The 25,725-nt window shown below is 49.2% G+C and overlaps 1 protein-coding gene across 1 annotated transcript in view; it reads left to right on the forward strand.

The window, feature by feature from the left end:
- Positions 1-25,725, forward strand: part of Dscaml1 (DS cell adhesion molecule like 1) — a 332,236-nt gene that overhangs the window by 280,876 nt on the left and 25,635 nt on the right. Inside the window, exons 12-19 of the mRNA XM_026778910.1 lie at positions 1,860-2,059; positions 2,476-2,572; positions 2,680-2,808; positions 10,262-10,429; positions 11,441-11,511; positions 15,968-16,208; positions 19,742-19,888; positions 22,006-22,161. Coding sequence (XP_026634711.1) covers positions 1,860-2,059; positions 2,476-2,572; positions 2,680-2,808; positions 10,262-10,429; positions 11,441-11,511; positions 15,968-16,208; positions 19,742-19,888; positions 22,006-22,161 — 1,209 coding nt within the window. The remainder of the gene's footprint in view (positions 1-1,859; positions 2,060-2,475; positions 2,573-2,679; positions 2,809-10,261; positions 10,430-11,440; positions 11,512-15,967; positions 16,209-19,741; positions 19,889-22,005; positions 22,162-25,725) is intronic.

The following is a 25,725-nucleotide window of genomic DNA, read 5'->3' on the forward strand; positions in this document are numbered from 1 at the left end:
GGGGACTTGTTTGGGGGAGGGGGAGGGAAATGGGAGGCGGTGGTGGGGAAGAGACAGAAATCTTTAATAAATAAATAAATTTTAAAAAAAACTGGAAAAAGGGCCATGGCTGGAGAGATAACTCTGTTGGTAAAATTCTTGCTGCACAAGCAAGAGGACCTGAGTTTGATTCCCCAGAACCCATTTTAAAAAACTGAGCATGATGGTATGCCTGCCATTGGAGGCAAAAGGGTCCCTACAATTAGCTGCCCAGCTCAGCTGACCCAATCAATGAGCTCCAGGTTCAACATCTGACATCAATCTCTGGCCTCTGCATGGGCATGAGCATGTGCACACACACATGTACTCACATACATTCACACAATACATACTCTCAAGCATGCATGTACACACACTCATATACATACACTCACGCACATGCACACACACTCACACACACAAATACTCATGCATGCACAACATGAAAACAAAACAAGAAATGGACAGAAATCCAGGAGGACACTGGAGGGAGCAGGGGAATAAGAGGAGCCACTGGAAAGGAACAGACTTTGTACCAGGGGACCAAGTTCTGAAACAAGAGAAACCAGGGTCTCTTTATGCACCGTTGCATGACAAGCCAATAGCCGTCAGTGGCCAGTTTCTTTCTGATCAGCAGAACGCAGTGTGAGCAGGCTCCACATGCTAGGTCTTAGTGAATATTTGTGGCAAGTGTATCATGCCTTCCTATACATCCCTAGAACACTCCTCAGATGTCTCCTGTGTTCCGGTCTCCCACAAACACAACCAAGGCCTAACACAGGGTCTAAGAGCCCAGCACATGTTGATTTGAGTTTCACAGAGGGCAGGAGCCAAGACTTCAGAGACTATGCTAACTCCCCTCCCTGTTTCTGGTTAAGACACACAAGTCCTGAGGAGACCCTGGTGTTGGTAATGTTCCTTGCCAGGCTAGTGGAGGTGACCTCTTGAGGACCGTTGAGGAATTTGGTTATGCCTTGGTAAAACCATATGGTCAGCAGATGGGTCAGGATCTGGTAAACCCTAATAGCATTGCTGGAAGGTCTTTTATAATGTCCCTATCCAGACCTCCTGTGGAACAAGCTAAACACACCTCAGCCACTCTAACAAGCAGAGACCCTGGCCTTAGAGTGTGATCCTGAACCTGAGGATCCAGACATCTACAGAGCTGATTTGAATGTGGAGAAACCACATCTTTTTTTATGTTAGCCTCTAACTGAGATTTAGTCATTTCCTGTGAACAGAAGCCACAAACCACAGCAGTAACGGTGTGTGTGACTGTCACCCATAGAAATACACAGATATTTTCATGTCATATCATACTTATTGTAGATCTCTCAAAATAGCATTAGTGCTCATCACCGCTACAAAGGCATGGTAATATAAGACGGTAATTATAAGGCCTGCTGCCAGATCTTATCGCATAAAGAATAAGAGCAAAACATATTGATGTGTGATAAACAATATCCAAAGTTTGCTTGTTAGTGTTTTTAATATTTGCATAACTGTGTTTCAATATAACTGGGTTTTTTTGTAACTATGCTGTGCATATGAAACGCTGGTGCTTCTAGGAAGGGTCCTGGAAGTGTAAGAGAAGGAGGAAAGTGCCAGGCATGGCAGCAGGGTGCCCTTCCTTAGGAGGAGACCCCCTGAAACCGGGCAGTGAAGAGCAGAGCCTAGTGGGTGGGACATCCGGGGCTGGATTTGTGGATGGTGCTGGGGCAATGGGGTTTGAGACAGCCGGGCAGGGATGGGACAGAGTGGGGACCAGGGCTTCTGTCGCACAGGCACCTCCCCCAGGCTGGTCTTGGGGTATTCACAGCCCCTTGCCTCCTCTTTTCCAGTCCCAGCCATGATCACCTCCCACCCCAACACCACCATCGCCATCAAGGGTCATGCCAAGGAGCTGAACTGCACCGCGCGGGGCGAGCGGCCCATCATTATCCGCTGGGAGAAGGGGGACACGGTCATCGACCCAGACCGAGTCATGCGGTATGCCATTGCCACCAAGGACAATGGTGATGAAGTGGTCTCCACACTTAAGGTGGGTACTCAGTCCCGAGACCAGGGGACCCCATTACATTAGGTAAATGGGGTGACTGAGAGCCCTATCCTGTACCTCACAAAGTACCTACCATTCCCGCACATTGCTCCTCTCTATCCGGGTATTTCTACTTCAGAAGCTTAGCCTGTCTCCTTTCTGACCACCACAGCCATCGTTGTGTGGGTTTCTCAACCCCTCTTTCTTGCCTGGGCTCCTGAGCCTCCTCTCTTCTCCTTGGGGACACCCCTACCAAGCTTCTTTCATGACCCTTCCTCCTTGCTTGAGTTCCTCTATATGCCCATCTCAAACCTTCTGGGAAGATAAACCCTTGATAGAGGCCCTCTGAACCTCCCTCCCAGCCACCCCCTAGATTGTCCCCCTCTGAATATTTTCTGCTCCTGCTCGTCCTATCTCAGCTCAAGCCAGCTGACCGTGGGGACTCCGTGTTCTTCAGCTGCCATGCTATCAACTCCTATGGGGAGGACCGGGGCTTGATCCAGCTCACTGTGCAAGGTACATTCTCCTGCTTGCCTGCCCTTCCATCTGCCCTAGGGCCCAGAGGCCCACAGCTAAGCTGCCCACTACTGTCTCACCTTTGCTCCTCTTTCATCGTGGCCCAGAGCCCCCTGACCCCCCAGAGCTGGAGATTCGAGAGGTGAAAGCCCGGAGCATGAACCTGCGCTGGACTCAGAGGTTTGATGGAAACAGCATCATCACCGGCTTCGATATTGAATACAAGAATAAATCAGGTAGGTGCTGGGACAGACGATGAGTGTTTGCCTACTGTGGCCCCTTGTGGTACATAGCCCGCCTGTGCCTCTCCAATGGGGCAGCACCAACCTAAAGCAGACTCATTGGCACTCTCCAGTGTACAGAAGTCTGTGACTAGTCTAAGAGAGTGGCTAGTCTAAGAAGCTAGGGTACAGACTGAGACATCCTGTTGGACCGAGGTTCTCCAGTGTAGGTCTGATTGACAGGTGTTGAGTGCGGGACTGTGGGCTGCCTCTGTGTGGGTGGCATGGCTTTGCAGCGTCACCTGGATGGTCTTGGTTTGGAGATCAGTGAGATTGGGTCACTGAGTCCCTGCTACCAGACCACAGGCTCTGTGCCACTGCCACATCACTGTTGGGCAGAGTCAACACCAGGTACCCAGGAGGTGCAAAACCATGATGGACCCCTTGGCCAAGCAGTGGAAATGGCGGGGGGGGGAAGCAGAGGGAGCAAGAAGATAAACATACGACTCCAGGGCAGGAGTGAGAACAAAACCAGACTTCTCTGGCCCTTTTTCACCTTTGGAATCTGATACCAAGGGCCTATACTGGTTTCACTATATCGCTAAAAATAAAAGGTAGGAACAGTCTGGGGACCTCAGGCCTTCTCTTCCCTCTTCTGACCTTCTCCTGCCAACCCCAGCTCACCTACTGAATCCTAGCTTAGCTCTTAGGTTATACCACCTAGAGCCTTCCTGCCCCATGTGGCACAATACCTGAACTTGGCTGATCAGCTTTGCCTCCTGATTGGTCAGTCCTCTCCTCCATGTTCCTTGCAACACCTGTCACAGGCCTGTGATGATGACGGAGCTGAAGGCGGACACTGGAGAGTGCATCTCTGATGTGCTCTGGAGTTGCTGCCTACCCAAGGTGTGTCACCTCATCTTCTACACAACTACACAAGCCTCTACCCAAAGGAGTCCTATTCTTGGAAACTTCCAGTCTAGCGGCAGATAGACACCCAGGGATCACACTGAATGCAAAGTGGGGGCTGCAGCTCCGTCAAGGGTCATCAAAAAAGGCCCCCGCCTGGCCCCTTGCGGATGATTCACTAAGCTAAGTCGAGTGGACTAAGATAGGACACACTACCTGCAGAGAAGAGAGAAGGGCAGAGCCAGGCAAGGCACAGCCCAGGCTTCACGGACCCCAATCATAGGCACGGCACTGTGACTGCAGGTGTGCATTGGAACAAGAAAGAGAGGACAGCCTCCAAGCTCAGCTTCCGCTGGGTAGAACCACTGTGTCTGAGCTCCTAGCACAGCCTCACCACCACAGGGATGGATGCCTGCTAAAACCTGGCATCCAGTACCAGAACAAAGCGGTGCTGCCGCTCTGCAGGTGATGACAGTAAAGAGGCAGAGGGGTAAGGAATCTGAGTCTAGGCCTTGCCTGAAGCTGAGCCCAGGCCCCCCAGAAGCACACGTCATCTCCACACAGTGATGCCCACTCCATCCCCCAACTGGGCTCACATCTGGGGTGGGTAATGGGTGCCTGGGAAATCTTGTCTCCCCTCTCCTGTATTCCTTATAACCTGCTCTGCCCTTCTCCCTGACTGTACTCTTGTCTATCCCTGCTCCCCACACAAACCTCTTTAATGTATGGAAACCCTACCCCATCCTATCTGTCCCTCTTACAGGGTGAGGAACTGCATAGCTCAGCCCAGGACAGGTGTAGACTGGACAGGGAGGGAAAGTTGGAGCTGAGCTTCACAGGAGCCTTTCCACTGGGCTTTGCACACTTAGAAATTCAGAGGCCTTGAGAAGAGGCACCCCAAACAGGCATCTGGCACATCCTGGCATTTGAGAGCAATAGGTCCATGAGAACTTCAGCTTGTCATTGAGACAGACAAAGGATGTGAGCAAGGCACAGCTTCCCTGCCTCTAAAAGTGGGTGCAGAATAAAGAATGTCTAATGGGGGAAGATTGTGGAGAATTCTAGAAACAGCTGGCATAAGGCTAGAGGGAGCCCTTGACAAATGTAAGTTCCCCTCCCCCTATAACTCAAACACCTTATGTGGCAGTTTAGAGCCCAATGGGACTTGCAGGCTAAAATATGTTTGTCTGTCAGTCAGCCACATGGACCAAGTACCAGTCTTTCCTGCCCCCAGAATCATGCAAAAGTCATGGAGTAGAAAAAGAGAATGAATTAGGAAGCAGAATGTTGCCCTTGGAGTGGGGATACAAACTGAATGCACATACACACACACACACACACACACACACACACTTCCAGAATCACTATCCAATCAAATGCAATTCACAGCTAACTGTATTACATAAGAATGGAGGACTGTATCCAAGAGAACAGAAGGATGACTCAAAGGAAGAAGGAAGTGGGCATGTTTGTATGTGCATTTATGTGTGTGTGTGTGTGTGCTTGTATGCATGAGCATGAGCATGTGCGTGCGTGCGTGCGTGTGTGTGTGTTGCATCTAACCTCACCTCTTTGCACCTGTGAAATGGGGAGATGACAGTCATTCCTAAATCTGCAGACTTGGAGTGACCAAATAGCGAGTTGTATGGCATTTAGCAAGTATTTTTGAGCAACTTTGAGCATCTCCCTTCATTTTTCTTAAAGGTAGGGTGATATTTGAGACAAGCTCTTTCCTTGAAGTTGGGTTTGCCCAGAACTCTCTGTAGAGCTCAGGCTAGCCTCAAACTTGTTATCCTCCTGCCCTGGCCTCCCAAATGCTAAGGTTATGAGTGTGCACCACCACACACAGCAAACAGATTACTAGTTTTTATTTTGTCTTGTTTTGTGTGTTGGGGACCGAACAACCCAGGGTCTCTTGGATGCTAGGCAAGCTCACAAGCCCTAACCCTTGGGTATCCCTTTGCAAAGTAGAGACAGAAATCCTTGATTCTCAGGGAAGTTGTGAGGATGAAGGGAGCATGGTGACATACATAGAAAAGCCTTGTTTCCCCTCCCTCCCTCCTGCTCCTGCCCCAGACCACACCCAAGATGGGTCTCGACCATCTGCTCACGGTGCCCTGCACCTTGGCCAGGTTTTCTGCCACGTTGCTCATCATGCTAATTTTCCAAGGGAAATTACCAAGCCTGCCCTTTCTAAGCCATCATGTTCACGCTGTCTTTTCCCGGCCCCAGGCAGCAGAGTAATAATACATGAACGCTGAATGATAAATAGCGCCGTCCACACAAATCTATCAGATGGCACCGCACACCCTGAAAGATGCAGATGCCACATTCGCCTCTGTTCACCAAGCCCAGAGCAAGGCAGGGCTTCTCTGAGGACAGCCTTCAAAGCCCAGAGACTGCCTGGTGGGCCAGCCAGCTTGGGGCTGTACTGGCCCCAGGGTGGAAGTCAACATGGTTTAGCGTACCGTACTGCTGGAACTGGGGTGCGGCTGGTACTGAGACATTGTCAGTAGCTGCTGGGACCCAGGGGGTGTCCGTGTCACTGGGGGAGTCCATGCAGGGGTTGAGCTTCAGAGCTGTGATGCAGGAGAAGAATCAGACAGACAGACCGGATTTGTGTTCCCCTTGAGGCATCTCTTCCTTCTTTCCTGAGCCTTCTGCAGGGAAGTGACTCCTAAAACGACCAAAGCTCAGGATCCTTTTAGCGAGCAGCCTTCAGAGCAGAAGGCACAGCCATCTCCCCAGCCACTTCCTTAGCTTTAAGAAGAATATTTTGCATCATAAACCCTTTGATGAAGAAAGGAAGAGAGAGCCCTTAATGAAATATGTTAATCTGGGCAAGGCAGGCACATATGAAAGGGAATATTAAAAGAGACAATATTCACCAAATCCAGTGCAATGTTCCCAGAGAGCAGAGGAGGGAACAGAAGAAAATAGGCCTCCAAGTTCAACTCTTTAGCAATCTGGGGGATGGCCATGTTCTAGTCTGGGAATTCGGGAGAGCCCTCCAGGCCTGACTCGGCTGCATTAGGAGAGAGGTGTTTTAAACCAGCATCAAAATTGATGTGCGAACACAAGGTCCAATCTCCCTGAAAACATCTGACAAGAGAAGGAAAAGGAACTGTTGTCTGGGACAGCCCCTCCCCTGCCTTCCTGTGATTGACAGCTGAGGAAGACAGGGGAGGGAGAGACAAGATACGGAAGGATTCTAAATCCAAAGTAAAAGTCCAAAAAGGTGGCTCTGATCTAAAAGCCAGAAACAGGTTTTGAGAATTCAATACTTGCAAAATGGGGGTGAGAACCAAAGCCTTAGATGTTGCTTCTGTCTTCAGGGACAGGGTACTTTCTTGACTAATGCCCCTAGAACAGTGAGCCCCAAAAGTGAGATGCTGTGGCATGGCTGTGATGGGGGCTCTGTATGACTCTGGGGAGCAATGGACACGAGCTAGGATTATGGAGCCTTGGTCCTACTGTGAACTTCTTCTTCACCCAGTAGCAAGGAGAAGGGACTGAAGAGTTTCATGAGAGGAGGTGGCAGGGTCACATTTACATTTTAGAAGGAACAATATCAGTGCCAGAGTAGAGTACATGCCCTTGAGAGAGGCTCGGCTGTATGTGCAGAATGAATGACAGCTGTGGGGTCCAGAACAGGTAAACGGGGGCAGGAGACTCACAGTTGGCTGGAGAAAGGACTAGGAGAGACAAAGAAGAGATGACAATAGTACGACCTGGGTTAGAGATATAGGGGGAGAGAGCTCGTATATAATCAAGAGCTACCTGGGGCATAAAAGCTATCAGACTTGATAGCAAAGGAGACAGAGGAGAAAGTCCAGAATGGCCCCTGGGAAGCCTGGGTGTGAGAGGAGATGGTGCAAGAGGAGCATGGATGGAGCCCGGAAGAAAGTGTCCGCGGGTGGTAGGGAGGAGGCGGCAGTTGCAGAAAGACACCAAAACAGACCCAAGAGAGAAGCAGAATTCAAGAGCTTTCTTAGACAGTCAGAGGAGGAGCATTTCAGAAAAGAAGAGACAGAGGGGAGACTGACAAGTGAAGCCAAGAGAGGGCTGAGGGGGGATTGACAAGCGACAGGCCAAGTAGAAGATGGGACTTGGTGATGTTGGAGATACAGCACGCTGTCAGAGGAAGGCACACGGAGTCAGGAATGCGCGTTTAAGCCATCCGGAGCTGCCCATGGCACCACACAGGTGCCTGGTAGATGTCAGGGCCTCTTTGTGGCCCCTGTTTTCAGACACATCCCACAAAGCTCTTCCCTCTGCCTGCACTCATCAAAAATGAATGCTCTGACTTCTGATCATTCCCCCGCTCCCGTCAACACAGGCAAGCCCAATGTGATTTGTGAGCTGGCACCGGCTCCCAGGGCCCCACATACAGAGCCATGAGCACCTGCCTCCGCATGGCCAGTCTGTTCCATCCCAAATCAAAGAGGTGTCTGCAGCAGGTACAGTGTGCTATTTGCAATTCTGGCTTCACCTGTCAGCTACAGAGTGACTCTCTGGGTGGCTGGGGTGTTTTTAAAGACAAGCAGAAAATAATGTGTTTCTGAGCATCCACAGCCTGCCATGTTGCTGGTTTGGCTCCAGCAACCGATGAATTAAATGCAAAACTACAGATGGGAGTTGGGCCGATGCCCTTCACAGATGCTAAGCCTGTGCAGCTGAGAGCTGTGTTTTAACGGCATCAAGATCTCAGTTAACCAGAACTGAAAGGATAGAGTTAGGATGTATTCAGGCTATGTATGTATGTGTATATAAGTATGTCTTATTGTGTGTGTATGTATGTATGTACGTATGTGTGTATGTGTATATATGTACGTATGTATGTGGGTATCTATGCATTTGGGGCTGGCAAGCTGGCTCAGTGAGTAAAGGCAGTACCAACAAGCCCGATGATCTTTTGATCCTTAGAACTCACATAGTGGAAAAAACTGCCTCCTGCAAGTTGTCCTCTAGCTTCCATAAGCACATGAGGCCTGCCTGTCTGCACAAACACACACACACACACACACACACACACACACACAGACATTTCATCTATTTCTTTATTTATTTGAATGTAATAAAAGCTTTAAGCATCTTCTTAAGGGCTCACTCAGTAGCATGCTTGCCTTGCAAACATGAGAACCTGAGTTCAGTCCTCAGACACAGCATAAAAATATCAAGCATAGTGGCATGCACTTGCAACCCATCATCGAGGGAGGCAACAACAGCAACAACAAAAACCCAAAAGGATCTCTGGGGCTTGCAAGCCAACCAGTCTAACCTAATAGAAAGTTCTAGGTTCAATGAGAACTCATGTCTCAAAAAAAACTGTGGTGGAAAGAGATTGAGGGACACTGAGATTGTCCTCTGGCCTCCACACACATGCAAACTTGTGTGGGTGCATATAGGCACACAAACACACATGCATAAAAATAACCTCTTAAAATCTGCCTACAATCGTAGCGTCCTTTCCTGCCTTTGGAGCCCAACCTTAGAGATGTGACTTCGTCTTTTCCACTGAGATTTTCTTCAGGACACTGCCAGCCACAATGTATCTCTAAGCACAGAGTGAGCAGGGGTATCTGAGCGTGCCTGGGAGCCCTTTAAAGCCCTACTATGAGCTTTTCTTCCTTGGTCTTTACCCTTTTTTCCCAGAAGTGTTAAGGGGGCACCTGGTCAAGCCCTCTGGGTTGAGAAGGTCCTGGCTCAACCACCATTCTAGCTTCAGCCCCTCTCCATCTTGCTCTAGGGTCCCCTAGTAGGGACTCAGCCAGCACGGATGAACGGCTAAGCTCCTCTGGAGATGCATAATGTCTGCAGGCACAGGATCCCTGAGTTGCATTTATCTGGCATTTTCCATGTTCTACAATTTTGCTAAACATTAGCCCTGGAACGGACTGCCAGTCTCCTTGGATGAATTGAATTGTGAACATGTTAATCCTTTTGTTGGTCCCTCATTCTGAAGACTCTGACACTTGACGTTTTTGTTGCTGGCACAGGAAAGAGGGTGGGGATGGGCTAGGACTCTCACACTAGGTCTTGCCCCTCTCCCCACCCCACAACCTCACACAGAACTCTCAGATCATCACACAGATGCACAAGGTAGGGAGATACAGAGGCAGAGAGCAGGAGGGAGGGGAAGAGTCCTTGCTTCCCCATCCCCACAGGGATACTGGGTAAATGGGGTATCTCACAGTCACCATAGGTGAGTCACAGTTGTCCCAAAAGATGCCATAAGAAAGACACTGTCCATCAGACCCCAGGGATAGCAAACAAGTGTTGATTCAGCGGACAATAGAACATGTCCTGTCCGACCCTGTCTGTAGTTTAGCTCACACATTGTGAAGACAATGGGAAGTCTGGCTTCTCCCATCCGGAGCCCCCTTCGAATGGACCTTCTATAGTCCCTGTGAAGTTATTAAGGCTCTCTGCTGTCACTGTGAACCGGACCCCTCTGGCATCCAAGCTGGAACTGGGATAGACTGATACTTATGGCTGGGTTAGGAACAGGTCTCGTAATATGCAAGGATGTGCTTCAAAATGGCTGTCTCTTTTCCAGATTCCTGGGATTTTAAACAGTCCACACGCAACATTTCCCCAACCATTAACCAGGCCAACATCGTGGACTTGCACCCAGCATCTGTGTACAGCATACGCATGTACTCCTTCAACAAGATTGGCCGCAGCGAGCCGAGCAAGGAGCTTACCATCAGCACGGAAGAGGCTGGTAAGTACCTATTCTGTCCTCTGCCCTCACTGCCCATGATCTTGAGACTCATGGACATCAAGGGCCTCCACTAACGCTGTTCATTCACAGAAATACATTTTATGCGTCATAAGAGGTCAGAGTTTTTCTGAGAAGGCAGGGTTGTTTTGTTTTGTAGTTTTATGGTCATCTGGGCTTTAGGGAGCTGTCCATGGTCCTGCCCTGTTTCCCAGGGATCCAGCCTGTGTGGGAAAGGTGCCCCGACTTTACAAAACATGAAGGGTTCCCTGGGCCAGTGACCTTTATCATAGTGTGGGAAGGTGGGGGAAGGTGCACATGTCCTTGTACATGGGTGTATGTAGGGATCAGAGGATAGTCCTGAAATCTACCAAACAGGCTAAGCTGGCTGGCCAGCAAGCCCAGGGATCCACCAGCATCTGCCTGCCCAGTAGTGGAGGTCACAAGTGTACACTCAGGAGTCCTCCAGGCTGGCTGCACTCAGAGTTTCTTACATGGGTTCTGGGGATGGAACTCGGTCTTGGGAATTGCAATTCAAACCCCTGACTGGGCTATCTACCTAGTCCTGGATTTTGGTTTGGTTTTCTGGGACAGGGTTTCTCTGCGTACCTAACTGTTCTGAAACTAGTTCTTGTAGACCAGGCTGGCCTCAACCTCACAGAGATTCTCCTATCTCTGCCTCCCAAGTGCTGGGATTAAAAGTGTGTGCCACCACCACCTGGCCTACCCCAGATTTTTAATAAAAGTTTAAATATGATTTCTATTGATGCATTTTCTTACATGTGTTATTGTGAAACAAAACAATGCAGAAACATGCTGAAGACATATGCGTGCAGTGTTACAAATGATCATAAGGGGATAACTGATCACAAATGATCATAAGGGGACAATTGCCTTGTCCTACTCTGAAGATCAGCTACTTCTCCCTCCTCAGCAGTCCCCCAGGCTGAATGAGGACACAGGATTGTTTCCTCTACCAGATGTGACTCAGTGTTGCTTCTTCTGTGTACCCAGCTCCTGACGGTCCCCCTATGGATGTCACCTTGCAACCAGTGACTTCACAGAGCATCCAAGTGACCTGGAAGGTAAGTGAGATGCCATCTTGTCTGCCTTTCCTCTACCCAGCAGGCTCACGAGTCTCTCTTCATACAATACTCACAGATGGGACTCCCAGACCCGTCTTTCCACTGCAGTATACTGAACAGTTATTGACCAAAGAACTTCTTTGAACCTGGCCTTAGTCTTCTAGGTACATTCTAGTCTTGACAGTGGACCGTGGAGTGGCTACATGTTCATGGGGAATCAGTTTTCTAATGCTCTGTTTCCACTCTAACTCCTAACCAGAAAACCCAAGTAGTATTAGCCCCCTATCTGGACTCTTCAAGAGGGTCAACTTGAACACGGAAGAATGTGAGAAGGACATCTTCCCTACAATGGCCATGACCACGTGTGTGCACATACTCACACAGCAGCGGCCGAGACTCTTCCCTCCCCAGAGAAATGGCAGATGTCCTAGCTGGTGCCTTGTATCAGCTGCTTTCCTTGTTGTGGTAAAATATCTGACATTGGCAATTAAGGATGGAGGAGTTGATTTGGGCTCAGAGTGTGAGGGTTCAGTCTGTCATGGGGGGAAGTCACAGAAGGTCACACCTACAGTCAGCAAACAGAGTGAGGAAGGCTGGTCCTCAGCTCACTGCATCTTCATGTGTCTCCCCACATCCATGAATGGAGCCGGCTCACATTTAGGCTGAGTCTTCGCATCTCTGTCAACCTGACCTTAGAAATTTCTCACAGACTAGCCCCCTAGAAAAAACATCCTCTAGATTCAGATCCAGGCCCAGGAGCTTTCTCCAGAAGCTGAAGGTAAAGCCCAGTTCCACCTCATCTTGTCAGCATCTTAGCTCTGAACTCATTTCTTGGGACTACACAGAGCCCAGAGATGGAGCCCAAGAACCATGTAAAACACCCAGGTGTTTTGCTACAAAGCTCTGACCCAAAGGTCGATAAAAATTTAGAATCAAATTTATTTCTCCAAAGTCTCATAATGAAAAATAAAATTGATTAGAAAGTTAGAACTTCAGAATGAGCCAGCAAGTCAATAAATTTAGGGACTGACTTCTCGTGGGGATTTTTTTTTTTTACGCTGAGAACAGATTAATGAAAAATAAAGATTCGCTTGAAAGATAAGTCAGTCCACTTTAAGACTCTCCGTGGGATGGATCACCCCTGCTTTAGGATATAAATTTGCAATCAGCCCTATTGATTCCTTAATGCTTCAGAGAAATATTGTTAAGATTGATTTAAACCCCGAATGTGTGTGTTTGGGAGGGAGGGAGATGTGGAATGAAAGAGAGAGAGGGGGAAAGAGAAAAAAGTGAGTGAAAGAGACAGGAGGGAAGGTATGTCAAAATTTGTATAAATTTTTGAAATATACATGTACATCAGGGTACCTGAGTGTTTGCCCAGGGCTTCTGCCAATATATGTGGCTGTGCCTTATGCACAAGCATATATCATGTCTTAGATGGCCTTAGGTCATGTGTATAGGTGTCTATTGTGGTATAGACAGCGCTGCGTTATATGTACAGAGATGTATAACTGGCCGTAGACAGCCCTGGGTCAAGTGTGCACGTGTGTAACATGATGCCTCACTAGGTGTTATGTACTGGGGTAGACGGTGGCAGCATACATGGTCCTGGATGTGCAAAGCAGTGTGGCATTGTACAATGATGTGATTGTGTGTCCATGCAGTAGCAGAGTGTATGTAGTGGCCAGTCGGCGAATTGTGCTCTTGAAGATGAGTGTGTGCCTCTGATAGGTATCTACATGTGTGTGAGCATGCACAAGCCCCAGCTGCAGAGGTTTGCCCATTTGCATGCTACTTCTGCAGAACTGCCCAAGTACAGCGAGAAGATGATTCAGGCAATAGCAAAAAGTCAAGTCAATTACACACGCGCACATACCTATTTAGTGAGTTCAAAACAATTACGTTAAATTAAAAACTTAATTTTATTGAGTTAACAGTGAGCTTAAAATGCAATTCATTTAAAACATTCATTGAATTAAAAGAAACAGTGGGGCTGTTTTACGAACTTAATTGTTTTTTATCTCACTATTTTTTAGTATAATAGAAGGTGGGCTTTTAAATTAACTTCCTCATCTTCAAAACGCTGGTTCTAACTGGTTTCTTTGCACAGAGGTGGCTTTCTATCTCAATTTAAGGATGGGCAGGCCCTGTCCCTAAAGAAGCCAGCTTCTATTTGTGGTTCTAACTGCATCTGCCTGTGGGCAGGCGTGGTGATTAGGATGTGCATTCTGAAGGATCTGCACATCTGTTTATAGTACCTACACACGTGTTTATAGACACGAATTACACAGCCACTTGTATGTGGGGGTAGAGGCCATATAAGATCCTGCCATGTACTGGTGTTCATGTTACAATGTTTTCTCTCAAGACAGTTGTATATGCGCATGATTGTGTGTGGCAGAGTTTGTATCAGGACTTGAGTCTGGGGTGAGAACATTTCCCAGTCTGGACTCATGCTAGGAGAACGTTCTTTGCTCTGTTCTTCTGGCCCTCTGGGATTGGTCCTTCATTCCCACCAGCACCCTCTTGGCACCTCTGATCATTTATCTATGAGCTGCCTGCAGGCCTCCTCCCTTATCACACTTCCACCATTGGCCACTGAATCTGGGGACAACCCAGCCCATTTCTTGAGGATCTGGGCCAGGCAGAAGTCAAGCACTCTTTGTTTAGGTTCGTCTTTATCTTCAAGAGTTTTTTTTAGTATAAAATTTATACCTTCTATCTATGTTTAAGAGTGCTGTTCAGGACACTGGGGAGGTGGTTCACCGGGTTAAGTGCTTGCTGTGTTAGTACAAAGACCCAGGCTCAGATCCCCAAAGTCATATAGAAGCCTGACGCTCCAACGCATCTGCAGCCCAAGTACTGAGGAGCAGAGACCAGAGGATCCTGGGTTTAGTCAAAACAGCAAGGGCCAGAACAACCAATAAGAGATCCCAAAAATAAGGTAGAGAGTGATGGAGGAGAACCCCGGGTGTCAACCTGAGGTCTCTTCATATGTGCACACCCTCACATATACATACCTACACAAACACACCCCACACAATTTTTTAATTGAAAAAAGAATAAAGTTCCATGCCAATTAGAGCATTCATAGAGGTGTGTAGCCATCACCATGAGCCATTTCCAATACTTGCCCATCACCTCAACTGAACTCCTTATCCCCTCCTCCTAGCTCCTTAGAAACTTCTGTTTTCTTTCTTTCTTTTTCCGGTTTTTCAAGACAGGATTTCTCTATGTAAAAGCCCTAGCTGTCCTGGAACTAGCTCTTGTAGACTAGGCTGGCCTCGAACTCACAAAGATTACCCCCTGCTTCTGCCTTCCAAGCGCTGGGATTAAAGGTGTGCACCGTCACCACCCAGAGAAGCTATTATTTTCTTTTTCTGTGAATTCACCTAGTCCAGGACCCTCTGTAACAGGAACTTTCTGGTGCCTGTCTTTTGTGACTGGCTAGTTTCACGTAGCACAATGTCTGAGTTCATCAATTCAATAACCTATGCAGGCATTTCCCCTTTCCTGAGTGCATACTGCTCCACTGTGTGGATATGGCACATCTCACTGGTCCACTCATCTCTTGTGAATGATGCTGCTGTGCACACAGATATCCAAAGAACAGAGTCCCTGCTTTCAGTCTTCCAAGGTTAATACCCCGAGTAGGATTGTATGACCACCTGGATCACATGGTAACTCAATGTCTGTCTGCTTGAGAAACAGCCAGATTGCTTGCACTGCTGTTGTACTTGACATTCCTGTAACAGGGTCCTGATTTTTCTACATCATTTTTTACCAGTAATGACCATCGCAGTGTGCGTGAACAGGGATCACAGGACATTCCTTTTATTTAAATTCATTGCTTATACCTCTCTCCTTCAGATCACTTTTGTCTCAGGTTCCAATTCTTCTAGGTCCCTAAGCATACAAGTAACGTCCCTGTTTAATGATACATACATGCATACATGCACTAAATATGTAATCAGGGCCCACTCTATGACAGGTACCGTTATAGACCAGAGATACAGCAGTAAAAAGGGTCAATACATCTCATCTTCGTGACATTAGATTCTGCTGGGGCAGACATCTAAACACAGAAGTAAACTCTATAGAATGTCAGAAGCCATGGGAGGAAAAACCAGACCTCTGACCAGAGGCCTAAACAAGACACTAACAGCTAAGGGTTGTCTCATAAAAAAGGGGGCCTCTCCTCAAGGACATGACAAAGGAGAGAGACCAGAGTGGGGACAAGAACAGCATAAAGGGCTAGTGAGAAGATGGGTTGGCATCTCAGTGTCATGCTCACAGAGGGCTAGAAGCCATGGTAAATAGCTCGCCGTTCAATCTAAATGAAACAGGAGTCTTCAAAGGGCTAGGCACAGACTGATGATGTGTCCTTGGCTTTAAGAACAAAGTCATCTCAGAATATCACTGTGTCTTCATCCTCGGCTCTTCCCCTGACCCACAGGCACCCAAGAAGGAGCTGCAGAATGGAGTCATCCGGGGATACCAGATTGGGTACCGGGAAAACAGCCCTGGCAGCAATGGGCAGTACAGCATCGTGGAGATGAAGGCCACCGGGGACAGTGAGGTCTACACCCTGGATAACCTCAAGAAGTTTGCTCAGTACGGCGTGGTGGTGCAGGCCTTCAACCGGGCAGGCACAGGGCCCTCATCCAGTGAGATCAATGCCACCACCTTGGAGGATGGTAAGGGCAGACATAGGGCTAGGAGCGTGGAGTCAGATTCTGGTTCAGGCAGCCCCAGGACCTGGATCTACATTGATCTTGTGAGCAACACAAGCTTCATGGGTGCTCTTGTTTGCTTTCTACTGCTGTGGATAGAACACCGGCCAAAAGCAACTTGAGAGAGAAAGGGTTAATTCATCTTACACTTCCAGGTCACACTGCATCACTGAGGGAAGTCAGAACAGGAACTCAAGGCAGGATCCCAGGGCCATGAACTGAAGCAGAGGCCACAGGGGAACACCACTTCCTGGCTTTCTCTCCATGGCTGACTCAGCCTGCTTTCTTGTGCAGCCCAGGAGCAGCACCCCAGAGCTGGCTCTACACACAGTGGGCTGGGCCTGCCTATATCAACCACTAATCAAGAAAACACTCCAAAGACTTGATTACATGTCAAACTGGTGGAAACAGTTTCTTAACTGAGGTTTCCAAGATGACTCCAGTTTGTATCAAGTTGACCAAAAAAAAATAACCAACACACCTACCGCCCCATCTCCTCTTGCCCCCTGCTCCCAAGGGGGCCTTAGTCCACTCAACAAAAACAGCATCAGCCCCTGCGGTTGTCTCTGTCTCTCACTCGCTGATGCTCTGCCTCGTAGTCTGTCTGTCTATCCATGTCTCTCTGTCCCTGTATCTCTCTCCTCCCTTCTGGGCCCCTAGCCCCTGACCAAGCTTTTCCCCTCATTCTGGGCCTAGTTTCTCCTTTGAAAAGCAGAGAAAGAAGAGCCAAGTTTCACTTGTATTTCTAGGCTAGAATGTGTCCCCGATCTGTTTCAAGGGTATAAGAAGAGACTACAGAATTAAGAAATTCTGTCAGCTAAATGGCAGAAGAATTTAGAGGCTGGCTCTTAAAAAATACTCTGCTGGAGGTGGCACACATCTTTAGTCCCAACACGGAGGAGGCAGAGGCAGGCGAATCGCTGTGAAATCAAAGTCATCCTGGTCTACACAGTGAGTTCCAGGTCAGCCAGAGATACATAGTGAGGCCCTGTCTCAAAATCAATCAATCAATCAATCAATAAATAAATCTTAGCACCCTTGTAACTAGAAAAGCTCCCACAGTCTGATAGTAAATGAAGGGGCCCATATTCTCCATAGCTGGGAGAGAACAGGAGCATGCATCCTGTCCACACAGGAAAGATGACAGACAGCTGGAGCCTGAACCTGTATCAGGTTGAGATAGGACATAGAGCCTCGAGGCCTCCAGAGCAGCAGGCAAGCAGTCAATTACATACACACACCCTGAGAAAGCAGAATAGGAAGATGCAGAAGAGTCTTCAAAGCCTCCTCCTGACACCCCAATTGAAAGTGAGGGGCTGAGAGTGGAAACTGTCTAGGTCTTGGGTCTACTTCTCCCGGAAGGGAGAGTGCAATGCCCTTGCTGCATGGCACTACAAAAGCCAAGCAGCCCAACACTGGCAAGCCAGGCCCTGAGCTTAGCTGTGCCCTCTCCTCCCTCTTCCCCTTTGCAAGTTTAGCCTGTGCTGAGAGGGGGAGTCAGGCCAGGAACACTGGAGAAGCTTGTACTCACTTTTCTAAACCTTGGCTGAAGGTAGAAGCTGTCTAGGGCTTTCAAATCCTGCTTCCATCCCCAGATTCCTTCTCACTGGGCTAGGACACAGCTGAGTTTGGGGATGGTGTAGGTCCCAGATCTGAGTGGGGAAAAGAGAGGGATGGCAGAGGTCAGAGAGTTACAGAGAGCCTGAAGAAGCCCTGGGCCCCCCCAAGTTTCTCCACCACCTAAAGGCATTGACTACAAGCCTGGCTGGGCTGAGGGACAGCTTATCGCCTTTCAGGCTGGAGTATTGGTCCAAGTGGTGCCCTAGCTCAGGAGTTAGCACCGTACTTTCTGGAAGCCTTCAGTGTTTGCTGTACCCTACAGCTCTGTGTAGCAAGGACTCCATGATGACGATTACGATGCGGTGGGGGGCGGGGGCTGCTTGTGGTCCATGGAGTACCCATGAAAACCACAGCTGAGTCAGAATTCACGCAGCTCAGCCTCAACTGGCAGCCATTGATCCCTTACCTTGTACTATAACAGCCACAACCATGACAAACATCCAAGCCTGATCCCGAGGCCATACTCTTTCTGGTCCACCTGCTTCCCCTGTGCTCAGGAGCAAGACTAGATACAGCATGCCCCATGAAGGTCTGCTGAACCAGCTGTCCAAACCCGGAGCCCAGGCCAGCCCACCCAATCCTAAAATCCCATCCTTCATCCTCAAGGGAGGACAGCCTCCCTCCCACAGACAGGGCCCTCGGAGTTTCCACCAGGGAGGGCTCAGCACGGGCTGTGGGGTCCTTTTCAAAACAAAGGAGGAGACAGGGAAGAAAGTTTCCACGTGCATTTGCTCCGCAGTTTTTCATACTTAATTAAGGCCCTCGTTAGCCTGTCAGATCCTGATCGTTTTCTGGCAATATTAGCACTCCTCCTGGGGTATTCAAGGGCCCCTGCCTTAGCAAGAGTGTCTTTTCCATAATTGTATTACCTTCATTTTGTTCGAACGGGCGATCTGTATTAGTTTATTACACTGGGTCCCTAATTACATGGTGCTTATATTTTTACACCTAAGTAATATGAAACAATAATCACTCTCAAAGAGGATCGTTAGGATGATGTATTATCATTTAAATGCTCATAAAAATTAGAGTTGCCTCTTGTGGGGCAACGGGATCTAATTACCTTCCCTCCAGCCTCTGCCTCCTTTCTCCCATTCACGGCAGAGCGGGCTCACTCTCTCCCTCTGTCCTGGGCTCCTAGGAAGCTGGCACAAAGTGCCGCTGAAACTCTTAGCAGAGTTAACCCGGTGCTTTGCTCCCACTGAGCAGCTAGGGGACTCAGAAGTCACAGAGGGAGCTCTCAGAGTCAAGGGCACATAGTTCACCCAAGTTGGCCTCACTCTGTGGTTTCAGGACACCCAGGTTTTGGGGCATGCTCCTACATAGAGACGGGACAGGGAGTAATGGGCCCAGAAGTCTTAGAGATCTCCATGGGAACTTTCGGACCCTAAGCCAGGATCCATTGAGATTCCCCTTTCCTTTTCACTTTCCCCTCAGCTTAACCCCAAAATGCAGAAATTCCCAGGCCAGGCCTGGGTTCAGATCCATCTGTCTAGCCCTCTGTTAGAGACTGAGTTACAACTACCCTGGAATTTGATTGGTCTCCCAAGCCACTGCACTCATCTTGTGGACTCTCTTGACTGTCATGGCCTACTGAGGAGTTGCCGGGACTATGCCCAAGTTCATCCTCTTCTCCAGAAGCTAACAAAACCAGGGCCATCTTGCCCCCAAAGAGATGGGGTAGGGTGAGACTGGAGATCAGAGAAGATTTGAATGGCAGTCCAACTCCCAGACCTCCAAGTCAGACAGACCCTTTGCTTGTCTGACTCTACACCCCCATGATCAGGCAACTTGGGCCCAGTATGAGACACATATGTTATATTGTCATTCATACCCTAACTGACTGACTAGCTGTTGCTTCCCACTACCCTCTACAGTGCCCAGCCAACCCCCAGAGAATGTCCGAGCCCTGTCCATCACTTCTGACGTGGCTGTCATCTCTTGGTCGGAGCCCCCACGAAGCACCCTCAACGGTGTCCTCAAAGGCTATAGGGTCATCTTCTGGTCACTCTATGTTGATGGGGGTGAGTCTTCTGGGGTTAATGGCTGGGTCCAGGCTAATGGGCTTGCATTCTTTGGGATGCGCCCCCAGGCTTGGTTAGAACTGAGTAGCTTCCAGCAGCATGTCAAGGGCAAGCACAGCCCCTCTGCACACATATGGAGGCTACAGCAGTGTGATATGACAGTGAGGGTCCACTTGCCTGGGTCCTTGTTAGCCTAGGACCAGAGCCAGATAAGGGTTGAGGTCATGCACACGGTCACCTCCCTGGTGAGGGGCAGTAGGTACCAGCCACACCTAGACAATCGCACGCATAGGAGTCGTTGGGGTACTGAGACACATTTACTATTCTGATATGTTGATATTAAGACTTCATGGCTATATCAGGCAGGGAGCAGGTGGCACACACATGTGTGTTGAAGGGGTACTTTTAGTGGGGTGGGGAGGAGAGAAGATGGCCAGGATTAGTACCTGCAGGAAGCTGTCATCATCTAGGCCCAGAGGGATGAGAGAGGAAGCAGGCTTATCTGAGCCTAGGGAAGCAGCTCCTTGGTCAAACTGATGAAGCCAGATGGGTAGTAAGATGTGTAAGTCCAATGTGAACAGCAATGTGAGGGGCCGGACAGAATTCACAGAGCGAGGACAGAGAGGGATAAGCGGAAGAGATGCCTTCAGGGTCCCTTTTTGCTTCAGATGCAGACAGGCCTGTGGAACCCCAACAAATGCATCCTTCTCATGCCTAGTGGTGTGCACAGAGGCCTTCTAGTGACCAGGAACTCTATAGGATGCAGAGCCAGCGGCCTGCATCCCCAGCTGTGCACACAGAAGCTTTCCTCACCTCATGGAGCAGAAGCCTGTGATGTGCTTGTAGCCTAGTTCCAAACATTCTGCCTCCCAGGCTTCTGCACCTTCCCTTCCAGAGGACCTGGGGATGCGGCTCACAGCCACCTCTCCAAGTTACTGCTGCCTCCCTCCCGACCTGAACGCTACTGGAAAGACATCCCTGATCCATTTTCTCCTAGGGAAGCTTAGAAGCCTCAGTCTTAGGGCTCAACCACTGAAGGTTTCCCAAGTACCTTGTGAAACCCCGGTCCACTCAGTGGTGGTGTTTGCCTTTAATTCCTGCACTTGGGAGACAGAGACAGTCAGAGCTACATTGTGAGATCCTGTCTCAAAAAACAAACAAACGTGACCCTTACATGGGGTCAGCATAAGGCTCCTTCCAGAACTTGCTTTCTCTTTTTCAAGGCAATGAGCTTTCCAACCCAGCCCTCAGAGAAGACATTGGCCTCTATTCTCCAAAGCCTGCGGGGATGTTAGTGAAGCTGCCATCTTCCTAGGTCTTTCCATGTGCCCCACATAGGTCTGCCCTGCTTCCTGTATGGAGGCCTCTGAATCCCGTCTGGGCATGGTGTTCTCATTCTCTGGGCCCTACACTCTGCACTGCCGCCTGGCCAGTGCCTTAAACCCTTTGCTTACACCTGGTTGCCAGTGAGACACTGAGGGTTGATCTCTGGTCTCTCATTCTACAAAGTCTGTCCCCAGCGCTGTGCCTGGGCCAGTCTTCCACATAGTTTCAGCAGGGTCTCAGAAGCCCTCCCTGTTTGTTTTCCTTTTTGCTTCTGTGGCCCTCTCCAAGGACACTTGACATAAACTATATTTTTAGACAAGATCTTACTGTGTAGCCTGGCTAGTGTAGCCCAGACTAGGCTCAGAGTCCCAGAGATCGTCCTTCCTCAGCCTCCTGAGGGCTGGGGTTAAAGGCATGTACCACCATGCCCTTCCTTCCGTGAACATTTCTTTTAGGATCCACAAGAAGCTCCTTAGTGGAACCAGAATGATAGGTCCCCAGGGGGCTAAGGAAGGAGGGAGTTGGGTAGCAGGAAGGTACATGCTCAGGGAGAGATATAGATGGATGTATCTTAAAGAGAGCATTAAGCAAAAGTTGGTACAAGGTCAACTGGGGTTCAAGGCCAGCACACACTTGGTATTTAAGGAGAGATATGGCCTAGGGACGTATCTGCTACCTTGCAGAAGACCCTCTAGTCCTCACCCCTACAGAGTAGAGGTCTGAGCCCAGGCTAGGAGGAGGGCAGGGAGCATGGCAGGGTTGGCCTCACGACTAAAGGCCTGTCTCCACAGAGTGGGGCGAGATGCAGAATGTCACCACCACAAGGGAGCGAGTGGAGCTTCGGGGCATGGAGAAGTTCACCAACTACAGCGTCCAAGTGCTAGCCTACACGCAGGCCGGGGACGGTGTGCGCAGCAGCGTGCTCTATATCCAGACCAAGGAAGATGGTGAGTCCAGGGATGACCTACCTCTCTGCCCTCAGGAACCAACTTCCCAGAAGCGCACCCCACATACAGGCTGTTTGCTTCCAGCTCCTATTCCGGGGCCACAAGAGCAGGGAACCATTCTTCCTTCTGTCCCTTTGAGCCCCTGGAGGGAGGTTTGGAGGAGGGGCTATCCACCAAACATTTCTGACTGTGGAACTTGTTGACATGCTCTGGGACAGATGTGGAAACAACCAAGCAGCTGTCTCCTCCCTTACCACTCTGCTCTCAGAAGCACCAAGTCACCAGACTGACAACTCTTCTCCCGGTCCCGCCCTCAAGGCATTCTTTAGAGGAGTCTGCTCTCCCAATAGACACAGCTCAGTTTCCTCTAGGCATGGATGTTGGGCTTGATGTGAGAGTCGGGAGAGTCACCTTGTACAACCAGGGTTAAGGACTTGGTGGTCATGCCACCAAAGCCCCAGTGTGGTCCAGGCCTTGAACTCACCAGGAGAAAACTGAGATAGGCCTCCAGGTGGAACTGTGGTCACTAGGCTCTTCTTCTGTTGAGGATAATTCAGGCCAAACTCAAGAATGTAGTGTAAATAAGCGAGGTTGGAAGCTGAATTGACCGCGGAAGGAACAGGTAGGGAGAAGGGTTGAGCTTCCAATGGGGCCCAGAACTGCACAGATCTGGGAGACCACTGAAGTAGAAGATGGCCTGGACCAGACCTGGCACACAACTCTGGGCTCCTGCTTCTTGACACCATTTCTTACCCCACCCTGCCCTGACCTTTGCTGTTATTCTATGTGTGTATATGATGAGTATGTTCATATATACATACATGTCATAGCACATGTGTGGAGGTCAGAGGACAACTTGGTGGAATTGTTTCTGTCCTGCCATCAGTTTTGGTGATCAAATTCAGATTGCCAGGCTAGTACGGCACGTATCTTTATCTACCTAGACATCTCACTGGTCCTGCGTTGTTTCTTAACTGAATGTCCTGGGCCAGGTACCCTCTCTTTAGAAAGGCTGCATTTGGGTGAAGAGTGTCTGGAACACAGTAGGCATGTAAAATGTATGGAACGCAGTAGGCATGTAAAGTGTCTGGAACGCAGTAGGCGTGTAAAGTGTCTGGAACGTAGTAGGCATGTAAAATGTCTGGAATGCAGTAGGCATGTAAAGTGTCTGTCTGGAACGCAGTAGGCGTGTAAAGTGTCTGTCTGGAATGCAGTAGGCGTGTAAAGTGTCTGGAACGCAGTAGGCGTGTAAAGTGTCTGGAACGCAGTAGGAACATGTAAGCATCATTGGTATCCTGGCTTCCTTCCTCCTCGGCCTGTGGTTCTTTGAAGAATAAGGAGACCTGGGACCTAGGGCCTACCCAGATATTTGGCAGAGGTTCTGGAAGGGTCAGAGTTGTGAATGATGGAGAGAAATTTCATACACTCCCAGTACAGGGACTGAACTAGCGCCCAGCCTGGCTTGATCTGTTCCTCTCCCTTCAGCCTTGCCACCAACTGCCACCTCAAAAGCTCTAAGCAGCTCAGCATTTACCAATCCTCCTGTCACACTTCCCTGTCTTGACTTCCTGAGATGGCTCAGGGCAGAACAACCTGCTCTTGGGTAGAGGATTAACTGAACTGGTACCCAGCCTGGCCCCATCTTAAAGCCTGGGACCAGGCCATACAGGTATACTCCTGGTCTTTAGAAATGAGTCACAGAGGTCCCTGAGCTTCCTTACTCCTCCTTCAGTCAAGGCCACGCCCATGAGCATCTCCATGTATTTAACCAAAGTGAGTCCCCGGGGGCCACAGGCATCATCCTGCCCTTGCAGGAGCCTTCAGCTGTCTACCCAAAGTCACTTTCAAAGACACACAGGAACATGCACAACAGAATCCAGGCTTAGGGTGGGAGTCAGGGAGCACAGTCCCCACCTTTAGGAGGCAGCTGCGTGGTATGGAAAGTCTTGGCCAGTTCCACAGAAGAACTTCCGTAGTCCTATGGTCATGTGACAAATCACTCAGGCTTCTGCTGCCTCCTCAACTGGGAACGATGGTGCCTCATCAAACTAAAAGAAGTAAGATAACTAGAAAGTCATCTGTAGAAGAAGCCCTGGGTGATAATAATGATAGTTGCTTTGTGGCTACGAAGATGCTGTCAATGACACAACAGGGGAGAGACTTGGTGTCCCCAAAGGGAAGCCCAAGGCCAGAAAGGGCATAACATCAGATGATGTCTCATCCCAAACAGAAGTCATGACTTAACATGTATGAGACATGCTGTCATACATGAACTATCCTCCTCCTAGCCTTCTTTCCATTTTACAGAGGAGAACTCTGAGGCCCAGAGGCCCAGAGGCCCAGAGGCCCAGAGGCCCAGAGGCCCAGAGGCCCAGAGGCCCAGAGCTATTCTGTGAGTGGCCACTCAGAAAACAGAAGACAAATCCAGGCTACCCTTCGCCTAGGGCTGTTAGGAAATTGTTTGTATAATAGAAAGCCTAACCAAACGAGACAAAAGCAGTAAGCACTGTTATTGCCACATGGACCAGGGAGCCCCTAGTGACGTATTCCAGGTTGGTTTGACCAGTAGCTCCCCTCTGCCATCTTCAACATAGCAGAATCCCTCTCCCTCCCACCACCGGAGATTCCCTCCAAGATTTCAAGATGGCCACCGCCCCCTGCTTCCCATTAGACCAGGCGGAGGAAGTCACTTCAAGTCACCATACCTCTCTTGGCATAAAGGAAACTATTCCTAGAAACGTGCCTATCAGATTTATCCTCACTTCCTATTGGCCAGAACAGGGCCACATTCCTCTCACTAAACCAGGTATCAAAAGGGAATGTTCATGGCCAAACATCTTGCCAAAACTTAATACATCCTCCCATGTAGGTGACAGAGTCAACTCTTTCTAAAGTGTAGAGGGGCATGGGAACCTGATCAGAAGACAGGTCTGTCTGTAGGAGGCAGGGTAGAGTGTCAACCAACTCCGCTGGTCGTGTCATAGCCACACTAGTCCCACCAGCCAGCCTCTGCCACGTGCAGGGGGACATTATTCCAGTTTGTACTCGTTTGACAGGGACAGCAAACAGGTCCATGTTCCAAGCACAGCCCCTGTGTGGGACCGTGGCCAAGTGTCTTAATCTGAAGGCATTGAGACCTCACCTACCCACCACCCTCAAGATTTTACATTTTTGCTAAGGAAAAGAAATTAAAACCTTTTAGAAGCAACCAAAAGAAATAGGAAAAAAATAAGGAGCTGGGGAGATAGCGCACTCTGAAAACTGCTTGCCACACAGCATAAAGACTCAAACTTGATCCTCTTAACCCACATAGAAAGCCAGGTATAGTCGGGCAGTAGTGGTGCATGCCCTTAATCCCAGCACTTGGGAGGTAGAGGCAGGTGAATCTTTGTGAGTTCGAGGCCAGCCTGGTCTACAGAGTGAGTTCCAGGACAGTTGGTGCTGTCCCACAGAGACCCTATCTCGGAAGAAAAAAAAAAGAAGGAAGGAAGAAGGAAGGAAGGAAGGAAGGAAGGAAGGAAGGAAGGAAGGAAGGAAGGAAGGACAGAAGGAAGAAGAAAGAAA

Source organism: Microtus ochrogaster, chromosome 5, assembly GCF_000317375.1.
Source record: "Microtus ochrogaster isolate Prairie Vole_2 chromosome 5, MicOch1.0, whole genome shotgun sequence".
Taxonomy (NCBI): Eukaryota; Metazoa; Chordata; class Mammalia; order Rodentia; family Cricetidae; genus Microtus; species Microtus ochrogaster.